At 50.7% G+C, this 26,124-nt stretch overlaps 1 protein-coding gene across 3 annotated transcripts; it reads right to left on the bottom strand.

Annotated features, from left to right (window-relative positions):
* Nucleotides 1-3,015: 3,015 nt before the first annotated feature.
* On the bottom strand, nt 3,016-24,595 carry SDC4 (syndecan 4). 3 transcript variants are annotated; one of them, XM_065645432.1, is made up of 6 exons: nt 24,508-24,595; nt 23,000-23,115; nt 8,279-8,420; nt 7,295-7,347; nt 6,876-7,059; nt 3,016-5,610 (listed from the first exon to the last, which is right to left on the bottom strand). In XM_065645432.1, the coding sequence occupies exons 3-6, from the start codon at nt 8,400-8,402 to the stop codon at nt 5,459-5,461; spliced, it is 513 nt and encodes a 170-aa protein (XP_065501504.1). In that variant the 5' UTR covers nt 8,403-8,420; nt 23,000-23,115; nt 24,508-24,595; the 3' UTR covers nt 3,016-5,458. The 3 variants fall into 3 exon arrangements, with proteins under 3 accessions (XP_065501504.1, XP_065501503.1, XP_065501505.1); XM_065645431.1 differs by lacking the exons at nt 23,000-23,115; nt 24,508-24,595 and adding an exon at nt 22,206-22,329; XM_065645433.1 differs by lacking the exons at nt 23,000-23,115; nt 24,508-24,595 and adding an exon at nt 14,906-15,516.
* Between the last annotated feature and the right edge of the window lie 1,529 nt (nt 24,596-26,124).

Below are 26,124 nucleotides of genomic sequence, written 5' to 3'. Positions count from 1 at the left end.
AGTCCTTGCAGGTCCGGGCTTGCTGGTGGCTCTGAGGACACAGCTCCCAGAGCTGTGAACATGGCAGCTCATTGCAACGTGCTGGTCCCAGGCCAGGACATGCTGGGGGAGCCTCTGGGGCTGCCAGCACCCAGTGGGACCCCCATGCTGGGTGAGGGTTCCCCCCTGAGGCAGGCTGCCTGGCACCCCCAAACCCCGCGCTCGGCACAGCTGCGGGGGGATTTTCTCAGGTGAACTCCCAGTATCATGGGGTCACACCAGACACACAGGAGCTGCTCCCACAAGGTCCATTCCCCACCATTGAGTTCTGCCTCGTCTCATGGCATCAATCAGACGCACCTTCACCACAGTGACCCCGCGTTATGAAGTTTAATCTATTCCCAGGACAAAGGCATCATTACAGCTTTTCCCACCCACACTTTTCCCAAGCCGCCAATATTTGAGGATGGCAGGAGAAATCCCCGCTCCTGGTTTCCACATGGGGACCATCTCCTCTGCTGGGGAAAGGGAGAGGGGAAGGGCCCATCCCCATGGCGGTGGGACACATGGGGGTGATGGGGGGGACTCTCCCCACGTGGGCTGAGTTGTGGGGCACAGCACAGCCCGATTGTCTCCAGACACAAAATGAAGTGACCCCACCTCTATAAAGCTGCCCACGAGCTTTGGCTGCAATAGTTGTGACAAAAAGTGACGTAGCCGACGCCTCAATAACGTTTCCTCTGCATCCTCCCTGTAAGGAGCACTAACCTGGGCTGGGGAGAACCTCAGGAAGCGCTTGCGCCTGTCTGAGACTTCAGGAGTTGGTGGCATCTCCAGGTGAGAAGCTGTTTCGGTCTTTTCTCCCCATTCCTGCCAAGGGCTCAGGGCCGTTAGCTGCAGCGAAGCCATGCTCTGCAAAAATAGAAAAATAATAATAGTAACCATATAATAATAATAATAAGTATATATAGAAAAAACATAAAAATAGAAAAACACATAGAAAAAATTCTGGAAAAAAAGAAGAAAAAGATATTTTTAAAAAGGCAAACCTCTCAGCAGCCAGCTGGATTTCTGAACAGCATTACCACCACTGCAAGTTGCAGTCTCGCACCTGAGACCAGCTCTTGCCGAGGAATTCCCACCCGTGGTGGGGTGTCACGGCCGGGCAGCCTGTAATTAGCAGAGCAGCTCCCCCAAAAAATCCTCTCCCTGGCGGCGGGCGGTGTGGAAGCGCTGGCAGCAGGCAGGGGGGCAGGCGGGGTCCGGCCGTGCCGGGGTTTCCCAGGAGGTGGCAGCAGACACAAGGCGAGCGGCAGCGAAGCGCCCGGGGACACCCGCCGCAGGTCACCCTGCGAAACAAGGGACCCGAACACCTACGAACTCCACCTCACCCCCCCCGGAAGCCGCAGGGCAGAGGGGGTCAGCAAGGGTCCCCTCGTTCCCCCGAGCCCCTCCTGCCAGGGAGGGTTTTGGGAAGGGCAGAGCTGCCCACGGCTGCTCGATCACATCAGCACCCAGGAGGGTGCCCGGTATTTTCAAGCCAAGCAAAGCAGGTCCTCAGGGGTTTGGTTCTAAAACCAGAGCAGCATTAGGAGGAAAAAGTGATATCTCAAGGGTCAGAGCTGAAGACCAGAAATTCCCAAGGCGTTAGTGCGAGTCGCCCCTCAGCTAACACCAGACCCAGGCAGGCTGGCCAGGGAGGGCAGAAATGCAGACGGAGGGAACGGTGACAAATCCGTCCCAGGAGCTGCAGCCATGCAAGCACGGGCAGGCAGCCAGGCTGGTGCTCCAGGGAACTGCAGAGTACCCGTCCAGATCTCTTTGCAAAAACAAGGCACTTTTACGCTGAGGGCAGTTTTGGAAAGTACACGGGCTTCTTGCAACAGAGGGATGAAACCCAGGAGAGGAAAAAAAGAAAAAGACAAACATACATTGTTCCAAGGAGCACGTCCAAGAACCTGTCACAGCCACACGAGGCACAAGAACATGAAGATTGCAGGCGTACGTCACCGATTTACTGGCAAACAGCAGCTCTCACGGAGCAAAGATCAGCCCAGTGAGCATGTGGCTTCTTGGTACCAGTGGCAGGTTCTCAGTGGACCCTGAAGCACACCGGTGACAGACCATGCAACAAGGACCAGAGCCAGGGTTTGCTACCCCCGAGGGAGCCTGTGTACCAGTCTCAATTTGTTTCCTCCATCCCTGCTAATCCTAACCACCCAGAGTAGGAGTTCCCACCAGGGAGAAGGGAATTAGATTTTCTCAAGGAGGATAATCCATTTAAATACGGCACTTCTTAGTAAGGAGACTCAGCACTTTTCCCAGCCAGCAGCCCCACTCTCCGCACAGCCCGCCTTGTCGCATGTGCCTGGCAGACAGAGGTGGGTCCCATCCCTCAGGGGCACCAAGCTGCCAGAGCTGAGGGGCTTGGAGAAGCAGCAGCTTCCTCCAGGTCTTGCTTAAGAGCTGCTTTAGTCCCCAAGGGCATGAAGTCACCTGGGGACTTGCTCCCAGAGCAGCTGATCCCAGGGAAGCTGCAACAACTCTACCCTCACTTGAAGGCCCACAAATTAAACAGGGTTGGCTTGAAACTTGGTCAAGCAGGACTCTGCGCACATTGCTCCCCGGTTTGAGGGCACGGGAACGTGCTGCTGCCATCAGGGGACGTGCACAAGCCCATCTCTACCTCCCGCTGTCCCTTTTGGCTGCAAGGGGACAGCCCTCTCAAAGTGCCATCACAAAACCGAACACCAGATAAGAAATGGACTCACCTCACTGTGCCACGCTCCATCGGCTTTACTTGCCTAGAGGAGCTTTGGTGGCTCCAGAACCCCGGTGACGCTGGTCCTGCTGGAGTCACTGGTGGGTCAGATGCTGAGGACAGCTCGGGAGCAGCTGACAAAGCCCCTCTGAGCCACCAAGCCAGATCCCAGTGTGCCTCCCCCTTTGGTAAACCAAAAAGGTTACACAAACATCAGCTCTCTGTTATCCAGCTCCCAAAAGTAATTTCAGAGCAGAAACAGTCCAAAAAGCCAATTTTAGAAAGTACCAGTTTATTTGAGAGGAAAAAAAAAATAAAATAAAAACAGTAACAGTGGAAAATCCCCAGGAGCAATTACACAAGAGAATCTAAATATCCCGAGAAGCAGACACCGCTCCTGCCCTCCTGGTAGGGCTGTCCGCAGGCAGTAAAATCCTCCTTCTCCTTCCCAGTCAACAGTGACCTTTGTGCAGATTTTAGAGCCTCCCAGAGCCCACAGTTTCCCCAAACACAGTTGTACAGGGACCAAGCGAGTGAGTCAGCCTAGAGGAGGACCCTTGGGAGAAGTCCTCCTGCACCAGTGTCTCAATTCGCAGCTCCCCTGCCATCTCCACTTCGCCTGTCTAGCTCCGAAGAGCAGCTGCCACCAGCTGAAGCTGAATTTCTTTGTTCTATCACCTCTATGAATTTGGCCTCAAGCCTACAACAAAGGCTCGGTAAGGAGGCTTCAGGAGCCGATGGGATTTCCAAACAGCCTTTAGAACAGTCTGGGTTTGTGCTGCCTGCCCGGTCACACAGCTTAGGGACCCACACTCGGTTTTTGTGTTAAATCCGACCAGATGCAGAGAGCTGCAGCAGGACATGACTTGTACGAAGCAGTTCCATAATACCACCCTGGAACAGAGGCATCGGACACGCGTCGCCCTCCGCTCTGGGAGCACCAAGGGGAACTGGTCTGGCTCTCAGCAGGAGTAGGAGCTCTGTACATGATATATGAAGAAAGACCCACCCCAGGTTCCAGGCTAGCCATCTGTGGAAACCCAGTGCTCCCAGTTTGTGGCACTTGCAGCCCCCAGCCAGCCTCTGCCAGGGCAGGTCCCCACCCCGCACCAGCCCCCAAAACAGAGCGGTACCTTCTCCACACTGCAAACCCCCAATGCTTGCCTCAAAAACCCGCCCCAGAACAGCGATGGGGAGCTCTGCTCCACCCCAGAGGATCAAACCTGGCCCATCCCAGACCCAAACCTGCTTCCAGGCACGGCCGGGACTCGGCGACGGAGCCCCAGGCTCTGCACAAAGCCCCTGTGCTCCAGACGAGATGTTGGACAAACAGCAGCGAACACAAGATCAAGCCTCTCACACACAGTAAGGCTGCCAAAGAATTAACTCCAGCCTTTTCACTCTTAACTGTATATTTCTCAGTAAAATATATAATATATAGCTCTATCGGACTGATTATAATATATTACAGGCTAGAAATACTCTCGTCTTTTCCCTACTGCAATTATATTATGAATCCAAATTTGCATACAGATTAATCCTAGAAGTTATTGCCTTGAATTTATAATTAAAATTCACAGAATAAAGCTTAAGTAGTTTTCACAGAGACTCATTATATTAGTGTTTTACATAAAAAGGATAAAAAGTTACCAAATGAGAACAGCCATTTCAGAAACTATAAATAATTCTATTTAAAAAAAAAAAAAAAAATCAAACGCTAAAAAAAGTTATGGGAAAACCATAAATATCTTTACCCTCTACAGTAGCTGCTATTAGAACTAAAAGAAACCTGTAACACACTGTAGCTAACTCTGCTTCAGTTCAGAATATGAATCATACAAAACAACATCTCTAGAGAAATGCCCAGCCAAAGGAAACACAAAGGGATTGAAAAAATAAATCTGAGGAAATTAAAAAAGTAATTTTTTTTTATTATTTCAAAACAATTTCTACAAACTTTATATAAACATTAGGCTATTTTCTTTAAAATTTTGTTATTAAAAAAGTCCTACAAGCAATCTTTAAAAAAAAAGGTAAGAGACTGAAGGCAAGGAAAGGGTGTTGTCATAGCCAAACAAAACTGGCTGTCCTGATTTCATGGATTAATGACCCTTGCCTGGGGCCAACAGGAAGAGACAGAAATCTCCTGGGGAAGACATTCCCATAGGCCCTTTATGGCATCCAGGGATTTCGAGCCCCTATGGGCCCTTTCACTCCCTGATAAGGCAACATTATCTGTAGTGTAAGAGATTCATAAATAGTTCTCCACAAAAATGCTTCACATCAACCGCCCGCTGCAAGACATCTATTAGCGAGGTTTATAAAAAAAAAAGCCATCTTCTCTAGAAGCAGCCAATCTGAGCACGGCACACGGGATGCAAACACATGGTGTTTGCCTCCATACAGTCTGTTTTGTGTTTACATACCCTCTATAAAACCAAGCAGAAAATTTGGCATCTTTATTATTTTTACACTAGCTTTAGAAGAAAAATACACTGAGGTTTGGTTTTGTTTTGGTTTTTTTCAGACTCTTTGTATTTCATTGGGCCCTTGTTAGCTGAGCAGGATGGGAAGGGTCACGTAGGAAGTTTGTTTTTTCTCAAAAGTCACTTTGAAATTCAATCCAAAAAGAGCATTTGTTCAGCACATCTCATCTGAGGGCACAGTGTTTCCATACAGTCTGTCTGTCCCTTGATGGGCACAAGGTGCTGCTGAGCTTCAAGCATAGAACTCATTTGTAGGGGCTTTCTTGTAGATGGGTTTCTTCCCAAGGTCATAACTGCCTTCGTCCTTTTTCTTCATGCGATAGACTAGGAGGAGGATCAAGAAGACAGCAAACAAGAGGCCCACTGCCCCTCCGGCAATGAGAGCTGGGGGAGGAAAAGAAAATCGATTAAGTTTAAACTCCTGGATGACTCCAAACCATCAGCTACATATCAAAATCTGCTTCAAGAGTACTAGCCCCAGAACTGCCCCCAGAGCCAGCGCTGTCCTCGTGCCTGTCACTGTATGTGCTGGCATTTTCAGCAACAGATGTTATTGGAGAAGGCCAGAAATTGCTTTTCATCCAACCATAGAATAATCACATGTTGCACATTAACCAGTTTGTGTTAATACTCCAGCTGGAGTGGAAGAAAGAAGTTTTTATCAAAAGACATCCTCCTTGCATGAAGACAAAGCAAAACAAAAAAAGAAAAGAAAAAAAACCCCACCCCACCACAATACACAAACAGTGTCAACATCAGGAAAATGGTCCAGCTTTGATTTGAATGCTTTGTTAACTGCCTGCATGAGTACACTCTGAGGACTCTGTATTTCAATTAGACAGCAACATCCCACTACCACCACTCCAAAAAAACACCCCAACCGCCAAAACACCACAAAAAACTCCACCAAGGTTCTCTCTCTCCTCACACCAAGTATGGCCACAAGCCCTCAGTGAAGTTTATCCTTTGCTGTGACACCTACTCATTGCACTAAATCAGTTTCTTTGTGAGGTGGATTTGCAATCCACTCTTCCAGTCGCTCCTCCAGCTGGAAGGACGATTGCGGAGCAGCGAGATGTGCTGAGGTTTGTACTCGCACCATCAGGTCAAGTGCGTGACGAAGTGTGCCCCTAGACAGACCTGTTCCATGTGCTGGGGGGAAACCACTTGTTGGGTTTTGCTCTAGACAGAGGTACTTAGATTCACACCAGTTGAGCAGGTGTTCAGATCCCTTAGAGGAACTGTCTGGCTCCTGGCAAGGCTCAGGAAAGGCAGGACTTGGGCAGAGGTTATGAAGGCATTTTTCTTCTTTGATACAAAAGTCTGCGATATCATTGATGTATGGCTAGATATGCCTCTCACTGAGGTAGTATCTGGGTGCAGAGCAGCTGCCACATGAGTTGTGTGGCACTTATGCCAACAGTCAGCTGACAGGCTCAAAAACAAGCTCTTTAACCCAGAAACACAGCAGTAGCCTCCTCTTCTGGTCAAGGACTAGAAGGCAGAAGCGACCGTGCTACAGGTAGTCACAGAGGTAACACATCTCACTCCTCTTGTCAGCAGGAACTGCTCCCCAGAGGAACAGGGAACAAGAGAAGCCTTTTTGGTTTATAGTACTAATGATTTCTCAGAACAAGGTGGAATATTACCTGTAAGGACTTCTGTTCTTTCAAAGATGCTGCCGCTGGCTGTGCTTGCCATGGAGATCTTGTTGGACAGGTCCTCTTCAACAGGTGCAGCTTTGTCTGGAATGATTTCATTGTCCACCAGTATGTTTTTCTTCTCACCTTCAATCTTTCTCTCAGTATCTCCAGGGATATAGTTGTCAGATATCTACAGAATACAGACACACCACACCCATCAGTAAGCAACACCCAGCCTACCAACAATTGAAAATAGAAGGGTGTGCAGGGAAAAGAAGGTTTGCTTAGTGCATTACGAGTGTGCTGTTCCTGCTCATGCAGGTAGATTCATCTTGACAACATGTCTTGAGGGGAAAGGGTATTCAGAAAGTGTCACAGAGCAGAGTAGCTACGTGTTGCTTAAAACATGCAGAGCCAATACCTACCAGAGGAGTATCCATGGTAGTCAGATACACGGCATCTTCAGAGTCTGAGAAGTCTGCAGAGAAGGAGAGGAAATAACACTTAAAAACAGGACAGGACACCAATTGTTCCTCATTATATGCCATTTTTCCAGAATTCAGACACATCCTGCAACACCAGCAACTGCAGACAAACTAGGACTCTTGTTCTCTGCTGACTACAATTGACTAGTACTTTCACCACTTAATGCATTTGATTGCACAAGACCATGAGATGTAATCTTCACACCTCTCCCACGGGAGGGATCTTCAGCTGGATCCATCGGCCCCTGCTGCAGCTGATCGGGTGTCACCCTGCAGAGCAGGTCTGCTATAGCTTGCTAAGGTAATGCCAATGGAGGGCAATGCTCTCAACACCCATCCCTAAAGGATGGTTCACCAACCCTCTCGTTACCAGATCTGCCCAAACATGTCAGGCACCAATTTCAGCACTTGTTCTTTCCCTTTTAGAGAACAAGTGTTCACATAAAGGGGACAGTGAGCTACAGAAACTGGTTTGGGCAGGGAGCTTTGCATGTCACAGAGTTCACATGAACACCAGTTAGTCCTTTACCTTGTTTGGCTTCAGCTGAGACACTAACTTTTAGCCTTGTAACACTGCCTCAACAATAGATTATTTTTTTATTATTATTTTTATATTTTCAGAAGTTCTTTGGAGTTCAACAGGAAGGAGATCCAGCCAGTGCCATGCCTTTTCACTTGCAGTAAGACAAGCTTGGCTGGGCTCCATTTGTCCTCCCCGAGTGATTCAACATCACAGTACAACCACTTTCACTGTTCTCATCTGTGGGTGCCTACGATTCACAGGGCTTTCTCATCTCCACCTGACACTGCAGTTCCCTCTGGAGCTCTGGATGTGCACTTAGCGCATCACTCATGACCGCTGGTGCTGGAAAAAATTTCACAGCATCGAGTGATGGAGATCCATTTCCCTCCTTCCCCGCTTACCTCCAGACCCCGACACATCATCTATTTCCAACCCGTCCGAAGTTAAGTGAGGCCTGAATCCGCCGATGTCTTCATCGTCTGGCAAGTCTCCGGAGGCAGGGTAGTCAAGCCATCGGGCGTCCATTGTCTCGGTTTCTCTCACCTGACAACAGGGGTGGAGAAGTGTTAAGTACCAGGCGACTCTTCAGAAGCATTTCACAAAAGGTCAGGAGTTCAGAGCCTGTGCTGAGCACATCACTTCCATCAGAAGAACATTAAATGCAGAACTCTCCATCAAAAGCATTATCTTCATCACGCTGGAAATAGCTGAATTCCCCTAGAATTTCTCAGAACAGAAGTGAGAGCCAGCCCGGGAGGGGAATTTCCTGAGGGCTATAGATTCAGAAGGTTCACTTTAACCCACAGGGTGAAAATAACACAACAGGATCTTGGTCAGGAGTTTGTAGCAAAAACATTTGGAAAAGCAATACCTTCAGGTTTTGATAAGGAAGGATTTGGAAGGACTTGCTATTTCCAGAGGAAAAAGCCTGGCACCTTTAGGTCAGTTTTTTGCATAACACTGCAGCTTCATGCCAAGACAATTCATTGCTTCTTGTATTGGCAAACTATTTCATCACCCAAGGGTTAAAACCTAGTCTGTCAGTTCAGCTGAATAGCAGTGCAATATAGTGTGACGTTCAAGAGCACTTGCTATCAGTAATGACTTGCCTGAAGGAAGAGCTTCCCCTGCCTCACCTTTTAAAATGTGAGTAAACAAACAAGTCTGTAAAACGAAGTCCCGGATCCCGCAGCCTGATGGCTGCAGCTACAGACACATGTCAGCGAGAGCAGGAGAATGTTCCAGAGAACCAGCTGTTTGGCCACAATGGCAATTCACACACCAGAGCTCATTTGCACTTGGGCCTTCGAGAAGCCGCAAGCACAAACCTCCTGCCCTCACTGAGGTTCTGCAATTTCCCCAGAACTATTTCTCCTCGCCAGAGCCCTGGGGCCAGCCCCGCTGCGGGTACTGCAGGTATGAGCTCTCGGGTTGCTCAACACCAGCCCACAGATTCCAGCAGCTCCAGATGCTTCCACAGCCATGAAGTCATTGCCATGGTGGGGGACTCAACCCCATCCCCTACAGCACAATGCAGATGGGTGGGTCCCATAGCCAGGGGCTAAGCTGCCAATGTTTTTTCATGCCGTCCACACAAAAAGACTGGGAAGCCTTTCTGAAGGTTTATCTACCCCAGAGAGCACTTTTGAAACATCCCTTTACTTCACGGTCCCGCACATTCAAGGGCTCTTCTGAATGTACAGATTTACCATGAGCCACAGCCTCACGGGAGCGAAGAGCAGAGGCCGGTGGGGACAGTCAGAGCTGGGTGGCATCATCCCAGCACTCGCTGCTTCCTCAGGGCAGTGGTGAGACCCTGAGCGGCCAGCATCCCCTTCCTCCTCACCTGGTCACACTTGGCCCACCCCACAGCCCAGTACAACACCTGACAAACGACATCCGCTATCGATTGCACAAGCCAAGGCCAACAATGAGCCCCAAGCCATGTGTCAGCTTCCTCTGCCCACAGCCACAGCCCTGCTCCCAGCCCACACCTCCCTGGCCATTAGCCTGCTGGTTTTGCCAGAAACGAGGCCTTGCGGTCAGGACAAGATGTTTCTCATTTTGCATAAGGAGCAGTGGCTACTAGATGTGCTTTTCATCAGCTTATTGAGGCATCTCTGGTTTCCCCAGCGACTCTGCTGGAGGATAACCAAATGAACAGCCCGGAGGGCATGAAGGGCTGCGGCCAGCTCTCCTCCAGACCTGCTGTCTCCACTCTGCCCAGCTTGGCACGAAGTGATGAGGATGGGGCTGGGGAGGAAGGCCAGCTGGGAAGAAATCCCCCTCCCAGCCTGGAACCAGGCATTCCTAATGTTATGGATCACTCGCTCCAAGGCAAATTCATTTCAAGGTATGTGAAACCCAGCCAAAGTCAGACCTGCAACGGAAGCCGCTGCCAGCAGGCAGTAGCTGTTCCCACGAGAGCTCCTGGCCACTTCATCCAGGGGCAGGAAGAGCCCGATTCCCGTCATCCTGGGCTGGGGAGCACATTTACTGCAGATCTGCAAAACCGGCTGCTGTGCCAGGGCAGATCCATGTTGGCCAGAGCGCTGCGCCACACCCCTCTGCCAGCTCACGTCCTACCTCCTTATGAATCACAGCCAGCTAATGTCCTAACGAGGGCGGCTCAAGAAAACCCGCGTTTAGGCCACCGAGTGGCTGGACAGCAGGCTGGCCTTATCAGATCAGCCCAGCCGTGAGCATGAGCAAAGTGGTGGCAGACGGCCACCGTGATTAGTACGTGCTGTGGAACGCACCGGGTTTGGCTATCAGAAAACCCTATTTAAATCAGGACAGACAGTGTTTACAACCCAGAGGACCTAACAAGGAAATCACTGACTCACAAGCGTAAATAAGATTATATGGGAGCGTTCCCTGAAGTCACTCTTCATCATCCTCTTGAGCAAGGACAGGGAAGTTCCTGGAAGCCACAAGAACTTCTCAAATGGTGCAGGAAACTTTTCTTGTGGGCAGCGAGCCTCATTTTACAGATTGGTCTGTCAGGAAAGTCAGAGGGCTGCTGAGCACCAGCTTTCAAGACATGCTCTCCCTAGAGGTCAGGCTCCTCCTGGGAGCCAGGGCACAGGCAGCCTGTGAAGAGTTAACACAGGAGAGCTGTGCTCACAGAGCAGGTCTGGAGCAGGCACATTCCTCACATACCCACCTGGAGAGGGCACACAGGCACTTGCACACGTTTAAAGGCAAGGGCTGTGGGCTTCCCAAGTGCTACACAAAGATCTCCCTGGAGAACTGCTGAAAAAATGCATTCCTTTCCAGAAGGATGAAGAAGGTGCCCGTGCTTCTTCTCACTGGCGGGCTGCAGCCGAGAGGAAAAAGCCGGGAGCCTGCCGCAGGACGGCGGCCAGACCTTGCCAAGTCGTCTCTGGCCACATTCAGCTGAACACCTTCTGCAGCGGCGCTGCTGGGAGCTGCTTTCCACCACCTGTTTCCATCACTGGAGCCGGGCCAGGGACTCACTGGGAGCGTCGGACTGGGCGGCTGCACAGCCCCACCTCGCCCCAGCAGCTGAAGTCGAGCCTTACTATTAATATGCTCCTCTCCAGGAGGGGTCTGTACAGAAATCAACCTCTTCTGCAGGGAGCTAGTTCCAGCATTTCTTCCTCATGTTAAGCAGCTTTATCCCCAGTAAGCACCAAGGGGGATTAACCAGCCTGCTGGGGAGCAGCAGCTTTTGCTGCCTGCCAGTGGCAAAAAAAAAAAAAGTTTATTCCCTGTCAGACAACCAGCACATCAGGCACGTGAACTATGAGCGTCATTCCTGGAAAAGCTGGGCACAGAGGTCTCATGTTTGAGCCCGAAACAGGCTGCACTGCTGGATGAAGCCAGACACTGTTTGCTCAGCTCAGGCACAGGAATTACAGCTCTGGCACCCCAGGCAGGGCTTGCAGCCTTGCTGTGCTCCATCCCTAGCACACCCTGCTCCATTTTGTGCTCCCGGCGCCCTCACAGCCCCAGCGTACAACTAGCTTCTTCTCAGAGCAAGAACATCTATCTATTGAGGCAGCAATCAAAGTTTATGTCAGATGTGTGAATTTCCCCAGCCACCAGCTAGTTCTGGGAAACAAACGACCCAGGCAGCTCGCCTGCCCCAGCCCACACGTCCTCACCACAACCTTTGCAAACTCTTTCAAAAAAAAAAAAAAAAACCCAAATGATGTTTTGGGACAGAGACAAAGTTTTCCAGACATGGAACTGGCTTTTATGGCTGGCCCTTGTCTCTGATCAAACGCACTGGAGTTCATTAAAAGCTTCTTTGAAGGGTCAGAGCCAGCAAGCTGCAAAGGGAGCTCTTTATCAAGTTTATAACTTTGGCGCAGAGAAGCAGCAGCGCTGGCTCCTGCGGCTCCCTCCCCAGCACTGTGTACACAAGCCTAGGAGTAAACAGGAGCAAGGTGAAAGTCAACCTTTCCTAGACAAAGGCACACGGAGCTGGGCCAGCCTGGGAGGTGGCACAAGAGGGGGCAGAGGTGCAGACCTGTTAACTCTTTGTAGCCTGCGGGGCCAGAGGAACCCAAGTGGCTCCTGGTGCTTTTGTCAGGCGCTCTGCACTAGGGGACAGTGGTATGGATCACCTCATGAGCAGTGTTACACAAAACATCTTTCCCGGATCTGTGCTGTCATGGGCAGATGTCACCTCATGCCACCACAATGCACATCCAGACCAATTTAACAAGAAAGTGCTCCCAGACAACATGAGCAGCTGCGTGCATGGCCCAGCCTCAGAGCCTGGTTATAGAGAGACCATTCTCGCAAAGCCACCAGCCCAGCCCTCGTGCTGCCCTGCATTACAGCGCAGAGAGCACTGAATCCGACGAGGCCTTTCCAGCGCAAGGATGCAAAGCTCTGTAAACCACCAAGCCCCAGAGAGGGGATTTCCGTACAGTTCACTTCCACCAAGCTCTTGCAGGAGCACACAAACCAGGAAGGATCTAAAGCTCACGCAAAGTGTGCAAAGGAGCAGGGATTAGGAGCTGAGCTCACCCCCTTGAAGAACGTCAGCCCCTCCAAACTGGGAAAGCAGAGGAGTCAGCAGCGCTGGGAATGGGGTGAGCCCGGTGAACAGAGCTGACCTCCAAGGGAAGAGGTAACAGGCACAGACAGCTCTGTCTTTCATTCTTAATAACCCTTAAAAGAAAGTCATCAGAAGTGACATGAGCTTCCGGCAGAGGCAGCTCCTGCCAGACTAGGAAGGGAAGGGTCTATGTTTCCCCTCAAATCACCCCTTACTCCCACCAAGCTCCAGATCCATGGAGGGGCAAAAAAATGCAAAATATAAACCCCACTTTTGTCCTGAGAGCAAAGCAAATATCAATATTTCAATCTAGGTCACACCTAACCCCTTCAACACATCAGCAATAGTAACACATCCACTTGTGCTAACTCCTCATGCCCATTCCTGGTGGACAACATCTTAACTCCTGTTCCTGGTCAGCCTGTCCCACATAATTCCCAGCACACCCGCTCGCACCGGCCTCTGTGCCAAGGGACAGCAGTTAATCAGCTTCCATCCAGGCACATGTGTGTGTTTAGTTGTACAACAGGTTCACCCTGAGACTTCCAGACATGGTTAAATACCACTGTACCTTTGCTCAACGCCTTCCAAGCAGTCCCAGAGCAGGACCACAGGCACAGTGGCTTTGAACAAGACCAGCCTGGCCCGTCTCCTCTCTGACAGCCACTGTACAGGTGACTCTCCCATCGCCGTGAGCTGCAAAGGTACATTGGTAACACCTCTGAGGACTAAGTGGGAATCGGGGACAGAAGCACAGACCAAGGCTTGCAGGCAGCTCCTGGCTGACAGCAGGAGAGAGCACCACATCTCCAGTACCCCAGGACCAGTTACGGCATGCTCTCTCTTTGTGCCTCTTACCAAAGAGGCACAAAAATACATTTATTTTTTTGAATTGTGCTGAGTAACACAGACAAGGAGCAGGGTCTTGCTTAATAAGACAGAGCAAGAGCAACCTGCAGGCTGATAAACTGGCTGGTAAAAGTGTCACTCATTCAAGGTGACTTAAGAGCAGCATCCCCAGTGCCTGTCCAACCAGGTATCCATCTCCCCGCGGCCACAGAACCGGTCCTGCGCGCTCAGACGGGGCAGGCGCAGGAACGCGCGCCCAGCGCTGCCCCAGCCCGGGTCACTCCCGCTCACCCCATGCGATTCTTTAAGCTGTGCCGTCCCAAGCAGCTCTCCTGGGGGCTCATGCGGCAGCAGAGGCATAATCCCCGTGACAATGACACCGTAATCCCAGGCCCTGGAGAGCGACTCGCTGTCACGGGTGCCTCCTCTGCAGCAGGGATGAATCCTCTCGGGCTCTGCTTGCCGAAAATAGGCTTTCCTGCTCTTACAAAGTCAAACCTCAGCTACCTTTCAACTCAACGTGCGTTTGCTTACACACAGCCCGCTCTCTCCAGACCACACTGCACGTGTGTGCCTTCCAGGCCATGCCGTAGAAGCGAGCAGGAGGTCGGAGAGATTACAAAGGAATGAATTCTTGTTTAACTACTCCGGCCTGATTATCAACCAAGAGTAAAGCCATCAAGACTGAGCCCTTTGCCAGACGGGCACATGCTGGGATCTGTTTACTGAAACGGCAGCAAAGCAGTTGCCCTAAATACTCAGTGCCCAGCTCCAGAGGCCTATGGAGACCAAGAGGGAAAGGAGATGACTGCGTCTCCCTCCAGCTCTGCAGATAAAGCTCAGCAGGCAGCTGCAGATGGCTGTGTGTCAATCACTTGCCCTGAAGCAAATAAAGATAAGGTTCAGGAGGGGAAAGCAGGAGCTCTCATGTGACTCAGGAGAAAAACAATTACAGCAGAGCCATTTCGTGCCCCTGAAAGATTCTCCTGATCACACACACCTAGTTCATAAAGAGATTATATTTGTTTATAGTATTTACAAACCTGACCATAGGTATTTCACACGCTTCACTGCCCAGGGCTCAGTTCAGAAGTCAGAAAAATATACTCAGGGTTAAAAAAGGAATTAAGTTTTTCCAGCTCACCCTGAGTTGCCTTGTTCTATACCAGGAGCCTCCTACTGCATCCTTGTCTGTGGATGAAAACAAAAAAGGATATAAAGGCCCCAGCAAAGCAGCTTTTCCATCAAGGATGATTTCTCATGCTGGTAGTTGGGATATTTCATCTATCATATTTCCCCCCACACCAGGGAGAGGCCTGCCCTCACTGCCCTTTCCTAGAATACAGCAACACCCCAATATTTCTCTGGACACACACAAAAGCAGAATTTCCCCTTGGCAAGAAACGCGTGACATGCATTTTTGGGATCTTTATGCTACCTCATGCCTGAGTGTTAGCAAAATCAAGCCAGACAGACACCCAGCTTCAAAGTGTGCCTTTCCTAGCTGGCTCACCACACAGCTAATCTCAGCTTGTTTGTACAGTCAAGATTCCCAATGCTGCACCCTACAAACGCTTCCCCTCCCACAATCCATTTTAATCTAATCAGAAGTAGTAGCCCAAAGATTTAGGCTTAGCCCAGGCAGCTGAGCTCTGCCAGCACAGTTATGCTATTTAGAGTTTTGCTCATTTGGCAAAGCTACCAGCAAAAAATTGTAGCAGAGGAAGTTATCAGCACGAAAGCACTTGAGAGGGAGTATCCGTGCCACTCCACTATCAGGCGAGATCCATGTAAGCATTTATACAAACAAACATTTCAACAGCAGGGATTTTCCTAGTTAGCTCCAGCAGCAGAGGCTGGGGTTTTGGTGCGGAGGGGTGTTTTGTTTTTTAATAGAGACATTCCCAACTTACGCAGAGGTTGCCTTGGCTTGGGCCCAGAGAGCAGCAGAAACAGCTTGCGTGCTATTAGGAATAAGGCAGCTGTACTTTGGGAAATCTGTCACTCCTGGGAGCATTTTCCTCTCTCGGAGAGCTCTGGAGTCCCAACCAGGCCTCCTCCCGGCTCCGAGGTGGGGATGAGCCACTGGCCACAGTTTCCCAGCCCTCCCTGACAACAGCTCGGCACCCTCACTGTCACAGCCAGGAGCAGAGGGACCAGCCTCTTGTTTTGGTCACTCCTTCCCTGGCTTTGCAAAGCCTGCGCTCAGCTGGACTAGCAAGTCATTCAGTAACCAATGCACAGGACCGTCTCCTTATGCTCAGCCTCAGGAAATTTAGAATTAGTGCCAAGAACAGTCCGCACATAAACAGTCTCCTGCAAGATCCTGGCTCCAGAGTCTGCTCCACTGCACACTGTGGATTTGTAATAAATATTTATCTCGCGGAGGAACAGAGTCTTCCAAAGGAAAAGCTCCTGACATCAGCAAGGACTATATTTCCATCTGGGGGAGAGACCACTTCTCTGTTTTTAAAGGGGGACATCAGCCCACACAAGAAGTTTCTGCCACCACTCCAGCCAGGATCTGTCCCCCCACCCATGGGTGCTGCTCCTGTCCAGGACAGGGCAGCAGCACCCCATCACACCAGGCGCCCTCCTTCCAGCCACCCGGACTTGTGGCTACTGGGCCATACCAGCCATTCGGGTGCAAGTCCAGGCAGGCACTTTCCCAGCCACTAATGCACGTTAGCACTTATTTTTATTGCTATAGTTGGACTGTAAAGGCAGCTAAAGGGCAGGAGGCAGCATGGTAAACAGGGCAAGGCCACCACACTCTGTATTCCAGTTTTACAGCAGACAGCAGCAGAGTTTCAGCTGTACTGTGGTGGAGACACCTCTTCCCCTTCAGCAGCTAAGGCAGAGCAGCATCAGAAGAGAGAAATCCTTCCCTTGGCAGGCTTTGCTTTCCCTGACAAAATGCAATTTGCTTCAGCAAGAAGAACCCTTGTTTTTGCTTAACGTGACGCTATCCGCTTGGGTAACAGTGCTATGGGTCTCACAGTCTCCTTCCCACCCCAAGGAGTGTCTCTCTGGAGATTTTAATTAACTGCTTTGATTTTTAAGTATCCCAATAATTTGTCTAACAAGAGCCACTTGGCATTTTATTAGAGTCATCTCGGCCTCAAAGGATTTAAGGATAAAACCGACAAGACTATATTTCCAGCAAATTTTACAAGAAGTATATTTTTCACGTCAGCCAGCCTTCAGAAACTGAGACGGACGCAGCTACATCTTGCGTGTTTTCCCCTCCTACGCTGACATTTTCTCCAGGCTCAGGATTAAGTATTTAAACCCGTCTTTTGAGACTTTCCGCTCCTTCAGCTCGCTTTGATCGCTTTCACTCATTTCAGAAAATAATGCCGCTTTCCTCTCTCCCCTGTGCAACTCTCGTTTACAGCTGTATCTGTCTGAAAACACAACAACCACGGAGCTGCCAGAGCAAGTTGGTGGCTGCTCAAGACAAGGCCGTTTTCTGATATGCCTTTGCCAACGCCAGCTGAGCCATGGGCTGCAATCATATGTCAGCGCCCGATAGCTTTTTGCCCACTGTAGCCACAACCTGAGGCAGATTAAACGAGAGGCAGCAGCGAAGGCAGCCGGTGTCCAGGGCAGCACAGACCGTCTGCCAAATAGCATTAGTTTTGCTTGTCACCCCTTTTCTAACCCCATGAGATCTAGCTCTACGCTACAGCACCTCGGAAGTCTGAGTCATCGCTTTGGGTAAGGGGCCAGGGATGTTACTCAGAGGGTGACAGCACAATCTCTGGGAGCTGTGAGGCCAGGAAAGTGCCAGAAACCCTGAGTCAGAGTGTGACTGCTGCGAGCCGGGGCTGACGGTGACACACAGCAGAGCTGGTCAGAGGCAGCAGCAGTCACTGGACAACCACTCAGGAGCATGCTTAAAGACAAAAAAAATAGCCTGAACAAATCTAGAAGTGCACCCCTAACAGCTCATTAACATAGGATCTTTTATAGCCCCTCAGAGCAGAAGCTTATTACAAGTTAAACTCTAACTAGGCTGTCCTGTCTCTTCAGAATCACCAAGCCCACCACGCAAGTCTCATTCTAGTGCAAATCATCTGAATCCTTAATCTGAAGCGTTTGCATTCCACCGAGACTCAAACAAACAGCCACACATGCTCCGGTCTGCACAGGGTTTGTCCCCACTGGTTTCGTACTGCTTCAATGACATGACCTCCTGGTTTGAGGCTGCAAAAGCAGCACAACCGCGCTGCTGTGACAGGGTATGAGGGAACAAGCTGTATGGAGTGGAGGGCGAGAATGCAGCTGCAAAGATCTAAGAGCAGCCTGGAGAGGACAAATGTTAAGAGCAAGTGTTTTGAAGGATGGATGTTCCGCTTTGTCTAGCCAAAGTGATAGCTGGGGAGTTCTGTGGGACGGCAAGCCACAATAACTTAATCGAGTTATCTTAGGAGTCAATTTAAGTCACTTACATTGCAGATCGCAGAACCACAGTACCACGCTTCTCTTGTTGGTATGGTCACTATCACCAAATCTTCTTTTAAAAGGTTGCTTTTAAAGACAAAGCCCATCAATCCATCATCTAAGTGTGAACAACTTAACACACACTAAGTGGAACACAACCCAGTGTTAACTTAGAGCCAGTCAAGTGGAATCAAGCAGCCAGCACATTTTCAATGGTGCATTTACCAGCACCAGGAGCTGGAGGGAAGGGGAAAGTAGCTGCGGGAGCTGTGCTGCAGTCTGTATGCCCAGCAGCCAGCCAGGCTCCCTCCTCTCCATCGTCACTCTGAAAGTCAAGTTAGCTGCTCCCAGCTTGTGGTGGAAGTGGGACAGGAGCATACCAAGAAGGCAGTAACCCACCACAGGAAAACCAGGGCAAGGTCACATTAGGCTCCACTTCAGGCATTTGAGAGCAGTAAATGGCTTCCCCACCCCAACAATTCTGACACCTCAAGGCAAGGGTAAAGCCATTAACAGAAGCTTGGAGGGGAGAGGGGAAGACACACAGGAAAAAACATTTTCACTGTTGTTGGACTGGGTACAGGCCTTTGCGGGACCTCAAGTGCCAAGGACTTGGGAGACAACAACAAGAGGGGCAGCGAGAAGCAATCATGTTGGCCTCGACTTCCTAGAGTGAATGAGTCGCTGGTATCATGATTCTTAAAAGTCCCAACTTCAGGCCCCGATTTGCCTCTTGCGTAAGCTGTTCGGAAAATTCTGAACCACAAGAAAGTGCTCTCCAGCATGAGAGCTGGCAGGAATTACGACAGATGAGAACTGGGCAGCAGAACCATTTCCCTGACTGTGCCCCAAGCACAGGGGGGCGACTGCTCCCACCCTCAGGGTGTTTCCACCTCTCGTACAGACAAGGTGCTGCACTGCAGAGGAACCCCTGAACTCCCATCCCCTGAGCTGTGCATGCAGTTTGACAAGGTACAAGGTTCCAGAGAGGCTGTTCCTTTCTGTACATTACAGACGTTTCACTCCAACGGCCAGCTCTAGGTTCAGCTACCAGAAGTCATGGGCTCCTTCTCTTCAGGACTAAGGGACGTCGCCTTAAGACTTCATTTTGCTGCTCTGTGTTTCAGGAAAGCCAAAGCAAAGCCAGGATTTCCTCTACACATTCAGCTGCCCTGTGAGTTTTCCAAGTCAGAAGGTAAAATAAAGTAAAATGTGCAGATAGCAAGGTCTTGATTTGATTGGGAGGGACAGATGAGAAACTGGGCAAAGAGCAGAAAGAACAGGCCTCGGGGATCAATGGCAGCAGGACAAGCCAAACCGGTTTTAACATTAATAATGCTGCACTACTTTCCAAACACAGCTATCATCAACAAGACAGCAGCTTTGCCAATCAGGAGGCCTCCAAGCCTGATTGCTTTAAACCAACAAACAGAGCCCACAAACAGCACGAAGCCTCCCCTCTCTCCCTGTGCAATCAATCCTCTGCCAGCAGCGTCTTGGGTTGGATTTCTGCTTGTCCACACTGCTGGACACACACAGACGATGTGGTGCTGGTAGAGAGACTTCTTCTGCTTACTTCAAGGCAGGAAAGTAGGGCAGCTGCAACAAGCTTGGAGCCCATCAGCACTGGGACAGGCCTGCGGGGCTCAGGGCACTCGGAGCCCTCCCGCAGCTCAGACGTGGGAGCAGCCCCAGCCTGCAGCAGGCAGACACCGCTGCTGCGGGGGATGTCCCTTGCTTCCCTCCCGTGCTGCCAGGGGCACTTTTAGATGCCAAAAGCACAGGGATTGCTCAACGATGCTACTCTGCCCAAGCAAGGCAGACCTCACGTCCTCCATCAGCTCCACTGATCCCACGTCTGGGCGGCACTGGTGGCTTTCTGCCCATCCCCAGCTGCTGGCCCCTAAAGCATCTTCTGCGAGACCCTCATCCTCGCACGGCACCATCAGAGGTGAGCGCCCTGCCCGCACAGCCTTTGCTTTCTGAAGCACTCTACCAGAGAGGGCCGGGGAGCACCGGGAGACATCAGGCTGCAGCTCCAACCTCCCCGCACCCCGCGGGAACGAGGCGATGTTCTCACAGCGAGCTGCCGTAACGCAACCCACCCACAGCCTCAGCACCGACGTCACGCTTCGGCACTTCAGTAATATTCCCCACCCTCTTACACATCCAAGATTGCTTCACGTGGAGAAATCCCATCTACACCAGAAAGCCACGCAAGGGGAAAGGAGCCAAGGCATTTCTGTTTGTACAGGCTTGGGGAAACATTCAAGCACCGAATCACTCTCAAAAGCCACGCTCTTACATAAGCACAAGAAATACAATCCTTGTCTTGTTAAGAAACAGCTACCTGTCTTCACCCTGCCTGGACAGAAAAAACTAAGAGCCACACGCTGTGCAGCCCTGCACGTTTTGGCAGTGCTATTTTAAAAAAAAAATAATATGGGAGGAGCGCCAGCAGAACTCTCCCAAACAGTGTGTCATCCTCCTCTCCTCCCCAGCAGCCTGTAACCCAAACAATTTGTTTGGATAAGGCTTTATAGTAGGGCAGTGTTACTTCTCAAGCATACACTCTATCTTAGGTAGCTTAAAAGATATGGACAAATACTTTGTCCAAGTTCTAAATAAGGATTTACGGAATACATCTGTGCAAAATTTGTTGTCTTTGCAGAAATCCGATGCTTGCAGACCACTCAATTCCCCAGGGAGACCAAGTTGCATTTCATACCAAACATGGTCAATGCAACTACCAGATGCTGTCTGCCCCAAAGGTTTGCCCTACTAGTTTGGGCCAGTTCTCAAACGAGCGATTCACGTGCTTAATAGCAAGGATAAAGAAACCAGATTACAGTAAAGTGGATTTGGGCTGGTCGGTCTTAGCAGAGAGTAGCTGACAATTACTACAGATGCTCTCTGTGGGAGTTTCCTACTCTACAAGCAGCAATCCCCGAAACCCTGTGTCCCTATTTGAGAGCAACCAAGCAGCAGAGCCTTATCAGCTCCGATCTGCCCATCCAGCCTTCAGTCCAGAAGGAAGCAACGTGGATGATTAAACCTACTTTTGAGAACTCCTGATCTCCTGCGGTTACCTTAATCTCAGCAGCTCTTTCAGACTAGCAGAGGAATCTGCCCTGACTGCGCTATCAGCAAGATGGGGACACACACACAAACAAACAGCAGGGAAGACAAAATCCTGATATTTCTGCTTCACCACAAAGATCCCAGATGTGCCCAGCTTGATGCATCCAAACTGTTTCACCTCCTTATATATTTAAGAGGCTCTTAAACCCTCCATGGTAGTCCATTGTTTTTCACTCCCACGTGGAAGTGAGGAAGGTTTGAAACACATATAACAGGTACCAGCACAACCAAACCCAGGTAAGGCTGGAAAGCGCTGTAATGCACTGCACACACCTAACCCATCACACATTCATAATAAAAGAGGGATTCAAGGACTTAAGTCTGTGACCAGCAGCTGGAGATCAAAGCTGTAATGGAGAGCAGTTCATTTCTATCATGCAGCCTTGTGCCCTGTACGGCTCTAATTCCACCAGCCCTGACCACAGAAGAGAAAGACAAGGTTCACCAGTGCTTAGGGGGAAGGGGACGTGTGAGGGGTGGCACAACCACTGGGGCGGGTAGTGACAGGGTGAGTGTTCTACACGGGGCACACTGGGCCAGGACAACGCTGCTTTGCCATCAGAGGGAGGAAGCAGCGTACAAGCCAGGCAGGGGAACCGCGGGAAGGAACGGGAACGGACCGATTCTCATTAACCTATTTTGTGTCCCCCCTTCTCTGGAGGAGAAATGGCGGGGGGCAGATCCCGGGGAGGGCAGCGGTGGCTTTAGCTCTCAGGTAACTAGCGAGCGGGACCCACTCCAAGTGCACCCCCAGCACAGCGGGGAGCAGCCGGGTCACCCAGCCCCGGCACCGGGAACACCCTTCCCTGCTACCGCGGCACGCAGGCGGGGGACCCTCTCCCGTCCCAGGGACTCACCGACTCGGCGGCGGCGGGCAGGAGGAGGCCGAGCAGCAGGGCGGCGCGGAGCACGGGCGGGACGCGGGGCAGCGGCATGGCCGGGCTGTGCTGGGCGAGGCGGCGCCGACCTGGTACCTCGCGGGCTGGCGCAGCGGGAACTGCCCGACCCGCCGCCGCGGCGGCACTTATAGCGGCGGCGCTGCCCCGCGGGGCGGAGCGTGGCTGCCGCCCGCCCCCCGGGAAAGCCCGCGGCCCCGCCCCGCTCCGGGATGCCCGGGGGGCCGCGAGCTGCCCCGCACCGGCATCCGCAGCACCGGCATCCGCAGCACCGGCATCCGCAGCACCGGCATCCGCATCGCCGGCCGGCCGACAAAGGGACTGGGGGACACTTCAGCCCCGCGGTGAAACCCGGGGGAGCCGGGTCGGGCTGTGCGGTGCGGGACCGGCTCTGCAGGGCCATGGTCACTGACCTGGGGGGGCTGGAAAGGAGGGGGAAAGGGCGGGGGGAAAAGGGGAGGGGAGAAAGGGAAAGGGGAGGGAGAAATGGAAAGGGAAAGTAGGGGGAGAAAGAGAAAGGAGAAAAATGGAAAGGGAAAGGGGGGGGAGAAAGGGAAAAGGAAAGATAAAGTGGGGGATAAAGGGATTGGGGGGGATAAAGGGAATGTGGGGGGAAGGGAAAGCGGGGAGAAATGGAAAAGGAAGGTGAAAAGGGGGAAGGGAAAAGGGGAGAGAAAGGGAAAGGGGGCAAAGGGAAAAGGGAAAGCAGGCCCACAGTATCCACTTTCACAGCATTCCACAAGTGACAGTCTTACGTTTACAGAAAACCGAGACCGACTTGCAGCGTGTCATCACTGTGGTTATCTGGCGGCGTGTTACATCACAGGGTTCTTGTTGGAGATGGAAAATGAAACTGCTCCGTCTGTTTTCTCTGTAAGTGGCAAGTGCAAAAAACCCACACAGATAAAGAAGGGAAAAAAACCTACAGCACAGTTTAACTATTTCACTGCTTCTTGTCTCATTAATAACTTTGCCTGACCATGAGAGTTTGCCTGAAAGCATCCATTTCAGCCCTGTAACAACCCGCGGTGCACCTGAACTGCCAGACCGGTATACCCTCTGTGTCAGTCCCTGCTGCACATTAGTTTGCACTTGGGATCTAGTTTGTAGAGAATAAAATATTTTCTTAACGGGGAAGCTACACACAGACTACAAAGCATGTGTGCCTTGATCCCACCTGCCAGGTACGGATGCAAACTCTGCGAGATCTGCTTCTCAGCCCGCTCCAGCACTACAAAGCCACCCCAAGTGAACTTGTAGCCTTCCCCCTGTCCTACCTTCACATGCTAACCCTCAAACCGAAAATATCCCTAAGGTGAAGCAGCCATCCAAACTGCCTGTTCCTTTGGGAATAAGCAGGTACAGATGGTGTGAGCTGAGCTCGTGAGGTCTCCTCAACGTTTTTTAGGACCATGCCTGCACACATGACCACTGGCAGGAGAATCTCCTGGCACCACTGTGCTGAACTGGCTGTGGAGCCGGTTGGCATAATATGAAGTGACAAGGAGCACTGCTCAGAGTTTTAAAAAATAAAATAGGATTTAAAGACAGCATACATCCACGTGAGGGTAGGAACCAGCCTGGAGGAGGCTGTCGTGGGGTTTCGTGTAGCACCTGACCCGCCATGCTCAGGACAGGGATGTATCACCAACCCTCCAGCTCACATCAGCATCCAAGGCCACCAAGGACACGAGGGAGGGATCAGCACTGTGGGCTGGGTCGCTGCCCTTCCTCATTACCCTCCCTTCATCACAGAGCTGATGAAAGCCGCTCCTGGTGCAGCCAGAGAGCCCAGCTCCAGTGAGTCTCCAGCTCTGGGCACCCAGCAGAGGTGGCAGCAGAAGGTGGAGAGGAACAAGAGCACATGGGCTGAGTCAAATGTGCAAAAATTGGCCTATACCATGAGAAAGTCTGGCAGGCAGGGGACAGCAGGAGGTGGCCAGAAGCACTCCATGCCTCCCCAACCCTCTAAATGGCACCTGTATTTGTGTGCATGTGGCCATGACCCCTCTACACCTCCTTCCAGCTAAAGCAGCCACACAAAGATGCTTTCAAAACCAGCTGCCTGTATTGTGGCTATAAACACTGCGAACCTCGTGTGCACTTCCTCTTCAAACAAGCACAATACACCGTGCTCCTCCTGGTTGTCGTACCCTCAGCACACACTCCCTCTGCCAAAAAGTCCCCTGCACGACACAGGACACTGTTTTCCCTCCTAGAGAAGTCCCGCCTCGACAGAACAGAGAGGAGCCAGTTTGCCTACCTGGCTCAGGGACCATACACATTGTCCATCAAAGTCACATCTGCATGCAGAGTCCTTCACATAAACTGGTAGAAATCTTGGCCTTCTGGAAACAGAAGAGAAAATTAAACTCAACCTTAATGTATTTTCCAACCTTGAGAACAAATGAATGTAACTTTACCAATGACATTTTCGAAGTGCATTGTGTAGATCCACCTCCCTCACACACACACATTCTGCGACTGTATCTCCGAAGCATTCACCATCAGAGGAAATGCAGCCACAAAAATCATAATATGGTTCTGTAAATCCATGACATAAAATAGCCTGCTTCACTTTGCCCTTCAAATGTCCCCTCTCAAAATGCTGACATTCTCCTCCCTCCGGAATAATGCAGAAAAATTGTGGGTATATGACACTCACCGAGAGCGACAGGACAAATGGGCCCAGCAAGAAAAAACGTACAACTGAAATGTACTTTCCTGAAACCTCACTACAAATAAGAGAAGCAGAAGAAAAATAGAACACACGTTGAGCCACACATTTGTTCTGGGTGATGAATTTTCACATTCAAGGTGTGCCAGTTCCCTTCTCCATCTAAAAATTACAGTTGGCAGAGAAATAAGGTAGCCTGGCCACCATTGTTCCTAACGCAGTGTTCAATGGTGAGCAGTTACCTAGCTCTTGTGTCGAAAATAAAAACAAACTCCTGCTAGTTCCCAATACACAACACAAACATGCTGGAAGTGGAACGGAGCGTCCAAACACAATTCATTGAGAGAGTGAGGGAAAAATCACATTTTTACATGACACACAACGAAATGTCTAGTTAATCCTGAGAAGGCCACAGGCAGAGCCCTTTAGTCAATTCTAGTTCATAAATGCTACTGCACTGGCCAAGAAGAGAGTTTTTCAGCCACACTCAGCACAGTTCCTACAGGTAGATTTTAAAACAAGCCTAAAGTAGGATTCTCAAGCACAAAGAAACCTTAAATAGAGTTTTAAAAAAACTCAGCTCCCCAGGTCCACTCAGTATGCTGAGCTCTTGGGAAAAACATACCTGCACACGGTGTGGGTAGAGGAAGGGGAGCGAATGAAAACTCTCATCTCACATTTTGAGTTACTTAACGCCAAGTTATTCTGGAAATGTGTAACCTTAGCCTGACTGTCCCTTCAGCAAAGGTCAGTGTGGCACAAATCCTACCTGCAAGAGGGAAACGAACCCCAGCAAGGGTCAGTTCAGATAGCACTGCCCTTTGTACACCAGCTGGTAAAATATGGATCACCTAAATAAACAGCTTCCTGGTTTAGGCAATGATTCCCGGGAAGGAAAAACAATACCAGCCTATACAGCCATTTCACACGGAAAGAATCCCTGGCTAAACAGGGCATTCTTATCCCATACTGCTGGTAAAGAAGTGACCATGATAGCTGCATGTCATCCAGGTACACTCTCAGGGCGTCTGCTCTATCCTGGGCAAATCGTCACTTCTTCTTCCAACTGTGCTCTTCATGACTCGGGGGTGTCACACACAAAACAGTCAGCTTGTTAAAAAAGGACAGTCTAACCAGAAGTCAGCACCTAGTGTGGCTCCCTAGAAAGCGTGATCTCTGTGTTTCAACATCCTTTTCCCTTTA

Source organism: Caloenas nicobarica, chromosome 15 (genome assembly GCF_036013445.1).
Source record: "Caloenas nicobarica isolate bCalNic1 chromosome 15, bCalNic1.hap1, whole genome shotgun sequence".
Taxonomy (NCBI): Eukaryota; Metazoa; Chordata; class Aves; order Columbiformes; family Columbidae; genus Caloenas; species Caloenas nicobarica.
This window is presented reverse-complemented; position numbering and strand designations above follow the sequence as displayed.

Coding starts and splice junctions, on each gene's coding strand:
- SDC4 (XM_065645431.1), bottom strand. CDS start 22,283: ATGCCGCTGCCCCGCGTCCCGCCCGTGCTCCGCGCCGCCCTGCTGCTC. Junction 7,348..8,278: donor TGATGTGTCGGGGTCTGGAG/GTAAGCGGGGAA, acceptor CCTTCTCTGCAG/ACTTCTCAGACTCTGAAGAT. Junction 5,611..6,875: donor AAGAACAGAAGTCCTTACAG/GTAATATTCCAC, acceptor TTCCTCCCCCAG/CTCTCATTGCCGGAGGGGCA.